Below are 17,304 nucleotides of genomic sequence, written 5' to 3' on the forward strand. Positions count from 1 at the left end.
TCTCATAGGGCTCTCTCCCTGCCTTCCTACTGCCTGGCCTGTGAAGTCTACCACTAACAGTAATTGACTCTTCTTGGTCCTACAGAGAGTACTTCAATTTGGACAGGGCTGGCTTCCTGGCTGTTCCACATTTGTGGAGACCTGTCCAGCTGTGCCATTCACCATTCCAGTCACATGCACTGGGAGGATGGAGGAAGAGGAGGAAGAACAAAGGTACTCTGGGGCAAGGGTAAGAAAAGCCCACATGCATTCCTGCCTGAAGAGGGGATGATTCTTACTCTAAGGAAGGCCTGTCGCCACCTTCATCAAACAGCCTTCCATATCCATATCCTGTCTGCTGCTAAAGCTTGGCAGCATCTCATTTCTAATCAACAGATGGGTGAGCTCCAAAAGGGGATGCTTGTGCTTCTGAGTTTTCATAAGCCGTCTGTTACCCCTGCACTGACTGCGAAGTCTACCACTACAGTTATTACACATGCTCATTTGGTGAACTGGCTTGGTCTCTTCTGCTCCACCAAATTCAGTTAATGCTTACAGAATGGTGACTATGTCTCAGGTGCCATGCTACCTGCACTCGCATTTCATCTTCTTCACAGCCCATAGGAAATGGGTTCAGAAGCTAAGAAACATGACTGGACCCAGGATTTGAAACGTAGGTCTTTGCCAGACTTTAATATGCATGTTCTAACTTCAGTGGGTTACCTATTAGTGGATGGTCAGCTAACTACAATATTAACAAGGTCAAAATCACAAGCTCCAAGTTTTCATTAGCTGGTCACTTTACTCAGGTCTAACGCCAAAGTTCTTATTCTGAATAAGTCAGCTCTCAAAATGAATATATACAGATGTACCCAGGTTCATCAACATCGAGAGAGGTCAAGGATTACATACTACTGATGACAGGCCTAAGAAGACTGAGAAATGACTTAGTGAGACTAGGACCATCTCAAGATGTGACCTGGAGTCTTCTAATTACGTAACCTACAAACCAGGAAACCAAAGAAACAGGGCTTTACTTCTTAACTGGGCTTCAGATGTTCCTTAAGAAGGAGGGCCATGTGAAAAATAGTTGTATATAATTTGAGCCAGGATGACAGAAATCATACGTGGGTAAATGCCAAAGTGATCAAAAAGCGTAAGGAAGAGCCATTTATAACACCACCATTAAGACCATTTGTCCTTATACAATTTTAAGTGGGGCCTTTTAAAAGAACTGTTGTGTACATAGTTCATGATGGGCAGCTCCAAAAAAGAAGAAAATAATAAAAAAGGGACTGTGTGTACAGTCAGTAAAGTGGAGCATTTATAATAACCTGTTAATGCAATGCAATGGAAAATGGAACACACCTTTGTCTGAGCAGGTATCTTGTTCTGTATATTCAGCGTCGTGGTTTCCACGTTTGGAGCAGCACTAGTGAACGGTATCTTTGGAAGTGGTCGAGATGTTGTCAGCTCTGGACTCTCTACATCCTCATCAGCTCCTGGAAAAGTAAGTGAAGATGAACTGAGTATGGCGAATATGACACAGATGTCTCCATTATCAGGCACTATTGCCTGAGGTTGACACTGACAGAATCACGTTCTTTCAAAATGCTGGCTCCTTAAGACTTCAGCACAAAGCTTCCTGTGGTCTTCACCACGATGAAGAAGTGATTTCAAAGGTGTCTGTGGGTAGCCTAGCAAGTTTTTCCTTAATATGATTATCCTCAACACTCAAGCAGCAGTTCTTTCACTTGCATGTTCCTTCTCTCCCCGCTTGACAAGATTTTTTCCCATCTCCACTGAAACATGCTCCAAATATCAATACAACAGGCTGGGCGCAGTGGCTCATGCCTGTAATTTCAGCACTTTGGGAGGTGGAGGAGAGCGGATCATGAGGTCAGGAGATCAAGACCAGCCCAGCCTACATGGTGAAACCCCATCTCTACTAAAAATTCAAAAATTTAGCTGGGCGTGGTGGCGCACGCCTGTAATCCCAGCTACTCGGGGGGCTGAGGCAGGAGAATCGCTTGAACACGGGAGGCAGAGGTTGCAGTGTGCAGAGGTCACGCCACTGCATTCCAGCCTGGGGGACAGGGTGAGACTCTGCCTCAAAAGAAAAAAAAAAAAACTCACAACAAAACAAAATACAAAACAGGAAAACACTCCTATGCTTGACTCTTTATTTCATGTGAGTTCCTGCCCACTCTCCTGGGTTTTTGTTTTGTTCTGTTTTTGGTTTTTTTTTTTTTTTTTTTTGAGACAGAATCTCGCCCTGTCGTCAGGCTCGATAGAGTGCAGTGGCACAATCTCGGCTCACTGCAACCTCTGCCTCCCAGGTTCAAACGGTTCTCCTGCCTCAGCCTCCCGAGTAGCTGGGACTACAGGCACATGCTATCACACTCAGTTAATTTTTTGTATTTTTAGAGAGACAGGGTTTCACCATGTTGGCCAGGATGGTCTCGGTCTCTTGACCTTGTGATCCACCCGCTTCAACCTCCTAAAGTTCTGGGATTACAGGCGTAAGCCACCGTGCCCAGCTCTCTCCTGGTTTCACAGGCAGATTTTTTCCAATGGGGGTGGATACTCACTAGCTCTCGTCCTCACCATCTTCTCCACTCTGCATTCTACTCCCTCCAGGAGCATTTTCCCTGTCATCACTATTAATACTGTTTTGTTAAAGTCACCAGTATCCACAGCACCCAATGGCAGTTCTCAGACTCGCCTTCCTCTAGTAGAACTTCCTAGCACTACTGCACACTGTCAGGTGCCATCTGCTTCCTGACAAACCCTATTTCTTTGGGTTCCTACGAGTTCCTGGCTTCCCCCTCAGCTCTCTGGCTATTCTAAGTCTCCTTTGCTGGTTTATCCTCCTCTACCTGAACATCAAATATCAAAGAGTATCTGAAGGGCTGTCCCTAGGCCTCTTCTTATTCTATACTTTCTCCCTCATCCATGTCCACAATGTCAATAAACGTCAATAAATGAGCTAAGCACAGATGATACCTAAATTTACAGCATCGGCTTTTACCACCCCTCTCAAAGTCAGACTCATATCCAGTGGCCTTCCTGGCATTTTCACTTGAATGACTCAAAGGTACAACACACCTCTGAACATGTCCAAACCAGAACTTACAGTCCCTATGTCTTCTCCCCGTGTGACCTTGTGGTGACTGAAACCCTCTGTTCCTACACACCAAAACTCTGACTTCCTCTTCCTTACCTTGTTTTTGAATCCATTACCCAGTCCTATCAATCTTATCTTCTTATTATCCCTCCACTCTTAACACCTTTCTACAGTTCCAGGGCCACCAGTGCAATCCAAGCCACTACGACCTTTCCATGAACCGCTGTACCTGCCTTCTCCCTAATAGGCCCCTGAGTGCCTAACACAGTGTCTAAGACATAATGCACTCTGATCTGGTATTTGTTCAACAAGTGACTTTCTACCTATCTGAGCATGATTTTTGTTTGTTGTTGTTGCCTTTTCACTAGAATAGCATTTGAGAATTTCTGACATTCAAATACAAATTCCTTTCAAGTGGATCATTTGTCAAATTTGTAACAACTCAAACGAACTCCAACTCTGTAACTCAAACTAACCAGGCTTCCTCAAACAATGAATGACAAATACCTCTAAATTCCTCAAACAAAAGAAAATGGGTATTTTCCACAGAATCGTATCAATGCAATAAGCAGGTGGGAAAACAACAGGTAACATGCTGAAAACACGTGCGATGGCTATGGTTCATTTCTTTCATTTTCTTTTCTTGCTCTGTCACCCAGGCCAGAGTGCAGGGGTGCGACCATGGCTCACTGTGGCTTCAAACTTGTGGGCTCAAGCAATGCTCTCACCTCAGCCTCCTGAGTAGCTGGAATCAAATATATGTGCCACTGTGCCCAGCTAATATTAAAAAAAATTATTACTTTTTTTTTTTTTTGTAGAGATGGGGTCTCAACTATGTTGCCAGGTTGGTCTCGAGCTCCTGAGCTCAAGGGATCCTCCTGCCTGGGTCTCCCAAAGTATTGAGATTTTAGGTATGAGGCACTGTGCCTGGCTCCTGGCTGGTTCATTTCTTAATTAATCAACTGTCTCCTTTAATTTCAAAACATATATATTCATTACTATACAGAAGAAATGGCAGGGCATGTTGGAATAAATACAGGGTTTGGTATTAAAAAAGCAAACAAACCTAGTACTCGTTCTGGCATTTACTAGCTCTGTACTCTTAGGCAAGTAATACTTGAGTCTTGGTTTCTTCATCTGTAAAATGGGGCTAATAATAACTAACCCATGAAGGTACATATATATCACAAATACATATCTCACAGACACGATACACATTTAAAGCACTCTACATAAACTGTTATGTAAATAGAGGTCATTAATAATGATGGGTCCAGAAATATAATGCTGTTTTATCAGCTGACCTAATTATCTATCAACATTTTATATATAGTATGCTTAATTCATTCCTATAATGAATCATTTTCTTACAAAGAATAAAACATCAATGAGAAATGAAAAATTTCAATCTAGGGCTTTTAAAGACCCCCTTGTTTCACAGGAATTACCAAGATGAGTCATCAATCTAGAAGTGGGATGAATCTGTATGAGGGAAGAGATTTGTAAAATAGTAAATCCCCCTAAAGCTGGCACTTTCAAAGTTAGAGGCAGGGCCAGGCAGTGACTCACGCCTGTAATCCCAGCACTTTGGGAGGCCGAGGCCAGCAGATCATGAGGTCAGGAGATCGAGACCATCCTGGCTAACATGGTGAAACCCCGTCTCTACTAAAAATACAAAGAATTAGCCAGGTGTGGTGGCGGGCACCTGTAGTCCCAGCTATGGGAGGCTGAGGCAGGATAATTGCTTGAACCCGGGAGGAGGAGGCTGCAGTGAGCTGGGATCCCACCACTGCACTCCAGCCTGGGGGACAGAGTGAGGCTCCGTCTCAAAAAAAAAAAAAAAAAAAAAAAAGGTAGAGACAGATGGGCAATCTGTCTCAGATGGCTCTTCTGCTTTCGGTATCTTTATTAAAAACATTAACTCTTTCGTTTGAACCAGAAATCTGGGAGCCCCACTGAATACCTCCTCCTTCAGGTCCCACTGTTCTCCCTGTCTGAAGTAGACTACTCCAAGGCCTATTTCCACCTGGGAAACTCCAGATCACACTATCAAGTACAGCATCAATATCATCCCCTCTCTGAAGCCTTCCTTGATCTCTCCATCAGGGCACTGTTTCTGTCTCTATGTTCCTATGCTCACTCTCTTATTTTATTTTATTTTTGTTATTTTTTATTTATTTTGAGAAGGAATTTCGCTCTTGTCGCCCAGATTGGAGTGCAATGGCGCAATCACAGCTCACTACAACCTCCGCCTCCTGGGTTCAAGTGATTCTCCTGACTCAGCCTCCCAAGTAGCTGGGATTATAGGCATGCGCCACCACGCCTGGCTGATTTTTGTATTTTTAGTAGAGATGGGGTTTCACAATGTCAGGCTGGTCTCAAACTCCTGACCTCAAGTGATCCACCCACCTCAGCCTCCCAAAGTGCTAGGATTACAGGCGTGGCCCACCACACCCAGCCTTATTTTCTTTTTAAAAACAACATTTTCTTTTACTTATGGTATGAATGTGTCTCCCCAAAATCCATGTGTCAAAACCTAATCTCCAATGCAGCAGTATTAAGAAGAGGGGCTTTAGGAGGTGAGCAGGTCATGGCGGCAGGGCCCTCATGGAATGGAATTAGTGCCCTTTTGAAAGAGGCTTGAGGGACACTGTTCCCTTTCCCATGTGAGAACGCAGCAAGAAGGCACCACCTAAAAAGTAGAGAGAAAGCCCTCGCCAGACACCAAATCTGCTGTGCCTTGATCTTTGACTTCCCAGCCTCCAGAACTGAGACCAATAAATTTATAAATTACTCAAAGTATTTTGCTATAGCAACCTGAATGGACTAAGACAACTTACAAAAATAATACTTTTTCAAATACATTTGCAAATATGAATTTGGAAACACAGAAATACATAAAGGAATAAATACAATTATCCTATCACCAGAGAAAACATTGTTAGATTTTATTTACTGAAGTGTCCCTAGAACCTAGAATGGTGCCTGTTCCCCCATGTACTGAGTGACTAAGAAATACTTCCTCAATGAATGAATACCCTCTGTGTCTTCTCACCTTCTAAATGAGCTTTTCATTTTTGACATGACAGTCCCACACTCTAAGAACTCTTGTGTCTCAGAACGTTCCTGTTTTATAGTATCCCCTGTTTTTGGGCCATTGTTCGAACATCTGCTTTTCTCTCTGAATTTACTATGTTTTTCTGTAAATTTTCTTCTTCCTGGAAGTGGCTGCCCTCTCCCAATTTGGGGGTTTCTCTTTCTCTCATGCTACAAGTTTTTCCTAAATATCTTGGGAGCCTTGGTTGCCTGTTTATATTGAAGAGGCAAACACTGAAAAGCAGACTAGAAGCTTTGAGCACACAGGAGAGGTGTGTCAAATGTGGGCATCATCCCCTTGACTGAAATTTTTCACTTCTCATTGCAGTTTTATTCGTTGTAATATAGAGCTGTATGTTTCACTGGAGAGCTCCCAGGCCACTCTCTCTGAATTGGTCCAGCTTCCCAGAGGGGAGCCTCTCAGTCCCCTACCCAGAGGATAAAAGGACAGACTGCCAGTGTTCTGGAAACTGACTGGGAGAAGACAAGACAACTGGGGATCACACCACATTAAATTATTCTTAATCTAAGAACTTATTCTCTCTGTTTTACATAAGGTACCCCCAGCCCCATCTGTTCCTGAAATACCCCCGGGTCCTGTTTCATCCTCTCCAGATAATGAATCCCCAGGTTTCCCTCTGAGGTCAGGGAACATGAGCCCCATGTGACAGAGGAAAAGAATCAGGGGATCTACTTGCTTCTTAAATAGACTTCCAGCCAATCATCTGAGTTGAACACCACTCTCACCCTCCACTGAATGCCACCGATTCCTAGATCCCAAGAGAGTCTGCTGTGTTAACTGGGTTGCTTCTTAGCTCTCCCCACTGCTAATGAACTCGGCCTTCTGAAGCCTGCCAAGTCTGTCCCCACTAGCTCATCTTCTTCCCAGCTTTCAAAACTTCACAGCTTTTGTTCCCTTTACTGTTTTGTTTGTCCTTATCAGTTCACGCCCAATTCTTTTACTGTCAATTTAGTTGCATACTGACAGGTAGTAGTGTTCAATCTGCCATCTTTAACCAAAGGTCTATATTTTAACTCTTACATTTCTGTTATACAGCCCTTTCCTATATTATGTCACCCCTCACTGGGTATCACAATGATTATTTCTCATGTTTGTATTTCTTTCCTTAGACTCTTGGTCCCCTATGGACAGAGACCAAGTCTTTCTTATCTCTGTGCCCCAAGAGCATGGCACAGCGTGTGGCACACAGCAAATGCCTATGAAGGGTTTCCTGTTTGCTAATGCCCATACTTGAGCCCACATATAGAACGTAGTCCTATCTCCTTGCCCAGGAAGTCCCCTCTGAGCCTTCAGTCATCTCTTCCAATCCACTTGCTTTTCTACCGGATGGTTGGATGGGAGAAGGGACAGATGGTACACTGGCCAAACCCCGGGGTATTTTTAAGCTGGAACCGGATAATTCTAGAAGGGGTTTATGACACAAGGAGGCAGCACAGCAAAGGAATGAAAGAAAACACACTCTCACGCCCAACTCCCTCACTGTCTCACTATCCCGGCTCCGTTACCTTCTAACAGTGTGACCTGAGGCAAGTGAATCTCTCTGTGCCTCAGGTTTTCTTGTGGGAATAATGGAAATACTAATAGAATCTATCCTTTCAGAGATGTTATAGGGGTGAGAGCAGTTCCTGACACACAGTTAAGAGCCTCACAAATTTTAGTTACAAGTACTGCTGCTTCATGCTGAAAAACACCACTCCCAGTTCAGTGTAATGTGGTTTCCAAAGTCAAGAGTGAAGCTCTTTCATTTCTTCGCAGCAGTGATCTGCCTAAGGCTAGGGCCACAGCACAAGCAGTGTGGGCCCATGTTTAAGCCTCAGCTTGATCTAACTCATCAGTGGGTTCAGGATTTCAAATGACCCACCCTAACTCTCTTTTACCTGGATGGGGCTGGGGGTCTGTAGAGGTTGGCAAAGTTATTTTGTTGATTTGCGAAGACTGTCCTTAAGTTTAATTTAAAGAAAATTTACTTTAAGCGTACTGTTTTCTTTAAATTAAACTTAAGGTCAACCTTAGCGAATCAGCAAAATGACTTCGCCAACCTGTACACCCACCTAACAACTCATGGATTCTAAGATCTGTGAAGTAGGAACAAAAAAGGTCCATAGTTATTATTTCCTGGGACATATTGAAGATGACAGTTACAAAGCACTTTTAAGGTGCTAAAAAAAAGAGGTGCCATGAGTGAAAGGTATTTATAGAGTTGTGGGCTATGAAGAACAACTCTTTTCACACTCATTCTGCGTGTGTGATATATATCACTCTCCCAAGAAAAACTAGTTATTTTTACATTAAGATTGCATTGTAAGCTCATTGTTACTAGGTCAGCAACCACCTCTCTTGTCTTTCTCAGACTTTCTGCTTTTCAACTTAAAACATTCACTCTTACATGGCTAGATTTCTACCAAAGACACAACTGATTTTAATTTGTTCTGGGTAGCCCAGCTCAATCTGATCGCAAAAGTTATACTGAACACAGATGTCTAACCATCTGTTGAATCTGTTATAAAAACCCTAAAGCAAAAAAGGTCTGGATAAGTCTTGCCTACCATGCTACTGACCACAAATTTCTGACTTGACTATTAATTAAGTATGTGGAAAGCTCTTCCTTTTGTTGAGCTTCTTGGGGGTTGATATGACTTTGCTGTGTCCCCACCCAAATCTCATCTTAAACTGTAGTTCCCATAATCCCCCCATGTTATGGGAGGGAGCTGGTGGGAGATCACTGACTCATGGGAGCAGTTACCCTCATGCTGTTCTCATGACAGTGAGTTCTCACTACATCTGATGGTTTCATAAGGGGCTTATCCCCTCTTCGCTCATACTTCTTCTCTCTGCTGCCACCATGTGAAGATGTACATGTTTGTTTCCCCTTCTGTCATGACTGTAAGTTTCCTGAGACCTCCCCAGGCTGAACTATGAGTCAATTAAACCTCTTTTCTTTTATAAATTACCCAGTCCCTGTGTTGTTAGCAGGGTGAGAATGAACTCATACAGGGGCCATACCGAGAACAGGGGAAACATTCATCGATTATTGTAGATTGCAAATGTAACCAGAATCCCTTAATCCTCCTTGTGCATAAATATCCTCTGCAAATGTGACTTTGTGAATCCTTTCACTAAGAGGTAGAGTCTGCTCTGGCCTTCTGACTTGCTTCAACCAGTAAAATGTAGTAAAAGTGATGCTAGGCCAAGTTCTAAGGCCTGGCTGCAAGAGGCTTTGCACACTTCTACTTGCTGTTCCTGTGAAAAAATGGCTTGCCTACTAGAGAATGAGAGACCACACGAACTGGACCCAAGTCTGCTCAGCTGCCCCAGAGATATGAGTACCCAAAAGCTGCAAACCTAATCTAAAGCTGTACACTCAACCCGCAGCTGACCACTGACATGTGAGGGAGCCCAGCCCGCCCAGCCTACATCACCAACCTACAGAATAATGAGTTAAATGAATGACTGTTACTTTAAGCCACCAAGTTTTGGGGTGGTTTATTATATAGCCTTAGAGTAGTAATAGATTACTATTAATAATATTCTAAGGAATCTGAGGATGTCAGTACATAATCATTTTACTTGACTGCTGCATTTTCCTCCTACAATACCCTAGGAATAAAAAAGTGTAACTCTTGGTCTCATCTACAATTTTTAACATAGGGTAGGTGGGTTTATGAAACCAGTGTTTGAGGGATTTCTTGAAGGGTGGTTTCCATGACATCACTCTGAAAGTCTGAATAATAAGATTAAAAGCTAATGTTGACAGAGCACTATGTGCCAAGCCCCCAAATCTTAAGAGCTTTAGATGTGTCAACTCCCTTTTAATCCTCACAATTCTATAGTAAGGACCATTGTTACTTTCCATTTTATAAAGGAGGAAACTGAGGCTCAGCAAATAAATTCTCAAGATCTCACAGCGTAAGTGGCAGAGAGAGCCAGAATTAGCATCCTTTGATTCCAAAGACCATGCCCTTAACAACTGTGCATCCCACCTGTCTCCTTGAAGTAAGCGCAGTAAAATGTGTGTGCATGCATGCCTGGAGAATGAGGTCCGGTGTTTAGAAGCAGCCACCTTACCCGAGCCAGATGCAGAAGCATAGTCGTCGTCATCAATAGGATACACTCCTGAAGCTTCTTCAATGGAGCTGTTGTCAAGGTACATGTCTTTATCGGATGTCAGCTCTGCTCTCTGAGAAAGGAAAGATAAGGGAGTCAGGATGGTGAGAGATTAAGAAACACACTTGTATATTTGATTGTTCAGGTACATACTGCAGTGACTACCCCCTCCCACTCCCATGGTCCTCTGAATCCACATCTCCGGCCACAGTTTTCCTCAGGCACCCTGACAACTTACAGCAATTCGAGGGGTGAGCACGGATTAATGCCTGCAAGGGAAACCTACACAGCTTAAACCAGTAGAATGAAAACAGTTCAGAGATCTAAACTCCTATCTTGGGCTTATTTTATTGTATTCCACTTAACTTACCTGACTTTCAGCCATCCCAATGCTAGTTATAAGCCACCTTGGGCATTCTCTTTGTCACTCCCTTACTGGAAAGGGAACGAAACACTTAGGGCTTTCTTGGGGATGTATGCAAAGGTATTACGGCTTAGCTTAGGCTAAATAATCACCCAGGGATCCATCAAATCCTACCAGTGCTTGCAGGCCTGGCAATGCTCAGAACTTCACCACTACAGATGAGAGATCCCCAGTCACACGGGTCCTTGGGCCAGGCAGGCCTTTCTACCCCAGCCCAGACCTGTGCTGAGGCCAGGCACAGTGCCCGGGGAGGAGCAGCGCCTGGGAGGCTCACCCGACAGGGAGAAAGCCCACTGCACGCCTGCTTCTAGGGCTCATTGGCTTAGCACAGCCTTAATGACAAATACAGATAAACCCACACGAGCACATTCTTCTTCTGTTACTGGCAACTGGTAGTAGCAAATCACACGCTTAATATGGAGAGGGATCAGTCACTAAGTATACCAGTTCCACAGCTTCTTAACTCTTCAGTAAGAGTTTAGTATTAAAATTCAACCTAATCCTGCCAAAAGAAGAAATTGCATGAACTGGATACAGAGTAGAGGTATAAGATTTAAAAAATGGTTTTAGTAAATTGGTATTTTACTACCATTATCTCACAAAAGCCCAGAAAAAAAATAAAGCAGACAGGCAGCTTTTAAACAACTCTTGTTTGGAAACAGGCAACATTCATTATTGTTGTATTTTTAAAAATCACATAGAATGTTTGTTCTTAACAGAAATTATAAAATAATGTTTCCCTTACTACATTGGCTTTCATCACATTTAATCTTAAAACTTTCTCTTCTAGCAGTCCCCATGATTGGAACCTTCTTAAGAGGACAGGTCCAGCCCTCTGTAACAGTACCACTTTATTTTCTCAGGTTTCAGCGGTTGGCTAGCAAGGCTAAAGTGTTTTAAACCTGAGCCCACATTCTCCACCAGGCCTCAGTGCCAACTGACAGCAAAGTACGGGAATCTTTTTTGTTTGAGCTGTCACACTGGTGGATTCTGAGAACTGAAACCTTAGGGACTGGTGTTCTAGTGGCCTGGACCACCCTGAGCCAAGAGTGTGCTGCAACTTTTCTACTAGAATGGTCAGAGCTTAACTCTGCAATCTGACACCACCCTGTGTTACACTGGTTTCCAAGGCTATCACCATTCCAGATTGTAATTCCCAAAGCTTGTGAACTGTGTCAGGAGCCCTGTGTTCTACAGCTCTATCATCAACTGCCTCTTCTTAGGTTCTCAGCTCCTTTAAAGGCAAGGCTTCCCTCCCTGTCACAGTACCTGGCATATAGTAGGTGCTCAGTAAACACTGCTTGGGTTGAACCACTTTTTGTGCTCCCATGAAAAAGCCATTCTTAGTCCTGCTTGTCTTAAACTTTGTCCCATTTACTTCCCCTGGAGAACCTCCTGGTTTCTTCTCTCAAATCCTGTCTACTATGAAACAGGCTGTGACTTCTCCACTCCTTATACAACTCCTAATTATAAAGTACTATTTTAGGATTTTGTAGCCTATGAACAGTTTAAGACATAAACCCTCACTGTTACTTTTCATTGTTTCATGTGTATTTTTCTTGCCCCTCAGCAGAGCACAACTCATTGAAGGCAGGTTTTGAATGACCTGTGTGTGTTCTCTGTCCCTCTCAAAATGCATGGACACAAAACAAATATTTGACTGAGATTACTTAAATCAAATTGGCCTTGGACTGAGGTTTCAGAGTTACATGTCACAAGACCTCCAGGATCCTTGCAGTTTAAAATCTCTCCATTTTAAGCCTAGGAGACCATCTGCCCCAAAACTCCCATAGCTTGCATTGCATCTATTTAAGTAACCTAGAGTCTTAAAAGTAAGCAAAATATTCCCTCTCCGTATTAGAAACTTGCTTCCCTTTTCTTAACATCGAATGACTTTCATTTTCCTCTTGGCTCTGTCAGTGAAGTTTGATGTGGCAAGGAGAATATTGAGATACTTAATCCCTATGTGTAAATTGAATTTCAATTCACTAGACGACCCAGTTGTCTGGACTAACACATCTGTCACGCTACCAGGCAGATGGGCCAAAAATGCCTCCCAGAGAATTCTAGCCACCTCACCGTTCAACCACACTGGCAGCCTGACAAGCCAACTGACTTCCTGGGACAGCCGTCAGGCCTGTATTTCAATAAGACTTGGGGTGGAAGTCAGGGTGTGACTAGAGAAGCTGGCTTGCCCTCAGCCACTCAGTGACTTGGGGTCTACAGGGCTCCAGGGTGGTCTCTGGGCTGACCAGATGTTTAATGTGCTTAAAGGCAGCCAAAAGTGTGTTTCTCTGTGATCCAGGGTGGTGAAAATAATTCTGACATCAAAGGTCTCTCCCACTCTGATTTCAGGAGCACCAAGAACACAGGAGAAATTACCAATATCTTTCCATAAAGTCCAATTTACTATAAAGCAGGGCCCTTTTCACTCTGTAGCAGATAATGAATACCTCAATTGTCTTTCCCTTTAAAAAATAAAAAACAAAAACCCCTGCGCTCATGACAAATTCCTTTTATGAAGACTCCACGCTCTGTTCTGAAAGTGTTTCTGGAATGAACATGCCTAGGACGGGAAATGATTTATGCACCAATATTCCCTTGGGACAAGAAGACAAGCATCTCCTCAAGGCCATGAAAAGGGGTGATTCAAAACTATCGATTTTACACCTGGCAAAATGTGGTCTGCTTCACTGAGGAGAAAACCTCGGGACACACTCTGTACTCACTCCCTTACTCAATGGGACCCTGACGCTGGACAAAAGCAACTGGAAAGGAAACGCACAGAAGCACAGAAGTCCAGAGCTGCAGCCTGGCTGTAGGGTGTCATAACGGGGCTGTTTAATTTGGGACCGACCATCGCTGTGAGGCAGTGCCAATACTGTTGGCTAACAGGGTCCAGAGTACGAGCTGGGAGAAAAACAAAGCTGGTCTTTCAGACCTTTCCCTTTTGGCTGATGCAAGATGTGAGTACAGGAGAGCAAAGGGAGGCTGTGTGGAAAGCAACAAGGTACAACCAAGAGAAAAATGTGCAGCAGACAGAGGGTTCTGCGTAATGCCACGTTCAGCCAGGGAAGCTGAAGCACTACACTGCCTCCACAGATGAAATTCCCAGAGGAGAATGCACATCCGACTCAGTTGTGTAAACCCACAACGCCGAGAAGGAAGGCAAGATACATACTTGTCTCCTATCTTCACCTCTCTGCCTCGGGCCCCCACAGCTCCGGCTAACTCATCATGTTGGGCCTGGACCTGGACTAAGGCCTCCTGACCTGGTCACTGCCTGCATCTGTGTCTTTGAAGCCATTCTATGCAGAGGGACTGCTCTGGAACTCAAACATCATCGTATCACTCTCCTGCCTTTATTGGCTCCCTGCCACATAGAGGATGACATCAAAACTCCTTAGCTGGGCCTGGCACAGTGGCTCATGCCTCTAATCCCAGCACTTTGGGAGGCCAAGCTGTGTGGATCACCTGAGGTCAGGAGTTTGAGACCAGCCTGGCCAACATGGCGAAACTTCTTCTCTACCAAAAATTACAAAAATTAGCTGGGTGTGGTGGTGGGTGCCTGTAATCCCAGCTACTTGGGAGGCTGAGGCAGGAGAATCACTTGAACCTGGGAGGCAGAGACTGCAGTGAGCCGAGACTGCACCACTGTACTCCAGGCTGGGAGACAGAGCAAGGAGACTCTGTCTCAAAAAACAAACAAACAAACAAAAAAACCGAAAGTCCTTAGCCTGGAAGAAAGTTCTTTACCAAGTGGCCTCAGCTGCAGTTCTAGTGTCAGCAGCTGCTGCTTCCTCTGCCTAAACCCCAGGTACCAATATAAAAACACCAAGAAGAGATCTGGTGACACCAATTTCCTTCATATTATACCCCTAAGAGGAAATAAACTCCTTTAGGATGGAAAATTGAGGAAAGCGATGGTGATCTAGGCCTTCCACGTTTGATGATAAAAATTTAGAGTTTAATAAAATGATTCAGCCCAAACTTATATGGTAGTTGTAATAAAAATGACAAGAACAAGTGTTAATTCAATACACAAAAGATCAAGTGTCCTGGAGTCTTGATTTAGTCAGAAACATCACAAACCTGTCCATTTTCTCAGCAAAGATAATTTGTAGGATAGCAACTGAACAAATCTATTTGTTTGATTTTTCTCATGTAGATTTCTCAACCTACACTGAACAAATACCATGTTTCAAACTGCCAGTGTGGAAATCTGTTATTCAGAAATTCAAGGCCTTGTTTGAAAAACACAACGCCTTACCCACTAAGCAGAGGTTCTCCACATGCTTTCAACCACTGCGACCAACACAGTGGTCAAAATAATTAAAGTTCAAATTAGTAAATGTCAAATTTACTTTATGGTTTTAACTCGGGTTAACAACGAAAGCAGAAGGTAGAAAACTTAATTATGGACAACTCAGACTCCCAGACCCAACTTTCAGAAAATTAGCCTGTGAACATGAAAATAAAATATCCATGTGGCCTAATAATAATACATTTCCGTATCACATCACAGACAACAAACACCTAGATGATGCCTCTGTTTTACGGTAAAGGCACATCCAACCCCAATTACGATTCAAATGTATATTAACTTTTATGATGATTACAAAGTGCCAAAAAGGCTATAACTGTGGCTTATCTTTCCATAGGTGACTCAGTAAACTATTTTATTACTAGCAACACACATTGTAAAGGAAATAATAATTAGCTAAAAATTTCTTTCACCCACACAGTCACTCAGAGACGATATACCTGTCCTTAAGCTAAACTTGCCAATTCTGGCTTAGGTCTAGCCCAAAGGAACATATAATTTTAGAGCTTGACTGGATACTATAGTCGCCAAGATTACTGATTTATTTCAAAAATGAAGAAACAGAACACCAGAGTGGCAAAATAGCTCAAAAGTCCTCCGATCCAGCTGGTGGCCAAACTGGAGCCTGAAGCTCTTGACACCTAAGTGTGGGATCCTTCTGCTGCACTGTAATGCCCCACAACATGAGTGACACCAGACCATTCAGCCTCGGGTTCAAAAGGATTAGGTGAGGCTGTTAGGTGTTTATTATGTGCCAGACATTTTGTGCTTAGCATTTTATAAGCATTGGCTCATCTAATCATCTCAACAATCTCCAGGGCCTACCCAGGAGATCGCTGCCTCAAGTCATACAGCCCCAGAAGTAGGGACTTGGGACCTCAAAATATGTGTCACTCAGCGTGTTCAACATGCTCCCTACCTCGTCCCTCCCTTTACCTGTGATTCACACATAATAATAATAAAGGACTGGGGAAGAACTACAATAAGGAGCAGTGTTGAACTTGGCTTAATCCAGCATTTTCAAACTTTGATCATGGAAATTCTCCCCCCAGAATACCGATTTAACATCTTTCAGAATTAGCATTCTTGACATCATAGATGGGGAAAAACATTGCACTGAGAGTTCTGAGTTCTGGCTTAACAGTTACTTCTCTGCCTAATGCCCCTCAAATTTCCTACATGGAAGATGCCTGGAGCCACGTACACCAATGTCATTCATTAATTTTTAGTAACACCATTTCTAACAAGCAGGTGCTCCATGCAAACTAAACATGTAACAGAAGGAAAGGTCCCTTTGTTTACTGTGGGAAAAAGATACTCTTGTCCTTGAATATGTTAGATATGGCTGACTTACAAGCACACACTGTTGTCTTTACTAGCACTTACTTTAAGCTTTTGTTTACAGAGAACTTATCTAGTATGTAGCAATTTCCTAGGCTTACCTTATTATCCTGTATATACAAACAAACCATCCATGGAAAAAACCCAAAATCAAGAGTGAGGTCACACATGAAAGAAAATTCTTAACTCCCCCTACATAAGAAATTCTTAAGAAAGGTCTTTAGGCTGAGCGCAGTGGCTCACACCTATAACCTCAGCACTTTGGGAGGCCAAGGCGGGCAGATCACCTGAGGTCAGGAGTTTGAGACCAGCCTGGCCAAGACGGTGAAATCCTGTCTCTACCTAAAATACAAAAAATTAGCCAGGCATGGTAGCAGGTGCCTGTTATCCCAGCTACTTGGGAAGCTGGGGCAGGAGAATCGCTTGAACCCAGGAGACGGAGGTTGCAGTGAGCTGAGATTGCGCCACAGCACTCTAGCCTAGGTGACAGAGCCAGACTCCATCTCGAAAACAAAAAAGAAAAAAAGAAGGGTCTTTAGTTCCAAACTGCTTCAAACATCTTAAATAGTTCTTAATTCATTATATAGAAAGCTAAAGTCTCTTTAAGAAACACTTTGACATCCCTTCCACAGAGTGGGAATGAATTTAAATGATTTACTCATGCATGTTACAAAAACAAACCCAAAGCCAAAAAAATAATCAGGTTACATGAAGGTAGAGCCATGTAAGTCAGCCATATCTAACATATTCAAGGACAAGAATATCTTTTTCCCACAGTAAACAAAGGGACCTTTCCTTCTGTTACATGTTTAGTTCACATGGAGCACCTGCTTGTTAGAAATGGTGTTACTAAAAATTAATGAATGACAATTGGTGTACGAGGCTCC

The 17,304-nt window shown here is 43.2% G+C and overlaps 2 protein-coding genes across 36 annotated transcripts in view; one reads left to right on the top strand and one right to left on the bottom strand.

Moving 5' to 3' along the window:
- LOC126960839 (cytochrome b-c1 complex subunit 7) overlaps positions 1 to 17,304 on the top strand; it is a 1,171,628-nt gene that overhangs the window by 804,138 nt on the left and 350,186 nt on the right. The window lies entirely within an intron of this gene.
- SDC2 (syndecan 2) overlaps positions 1 to 17,304 on the bottom strand; it is a 116,538-nt gene that overhangs the window by 7,419 nt on the left and 91,815 nt on the right. Inside the window, exons 2-3 of the mRNA XM_050800555.1 lie at positions 10,290 to 10,401; positions 1,348 to 1,481 (exon numbers count right to left, since the gene is read on the bottom strand). Of these exons, the coding sequence (XP_050656512.1) occupies positions 1,348 to 1,481; positions 10,290 to 10,401 (246 nt within the window). The remainder of the gene's footprint in view (positions 1 to 1,347; positions 1,482 to 10,289; positions 10,402 to 17,304) is intronic.

The sequence above is a fragment of the Macaca thibetana genome, chromosome 8 (genome assembly GCF_024542745.1).
Source record: "Macaca thibetana thibetana isolate TM-01 chromosome 8, ASM2454274v1, whole genome shotgun sequence".
Classification (NCBI taxonomy): Eukaryota; Metazoa; Chordata; class Mammalia; order Primates; family Cercopithecidae; genus Macaca; species Macaca thibetana.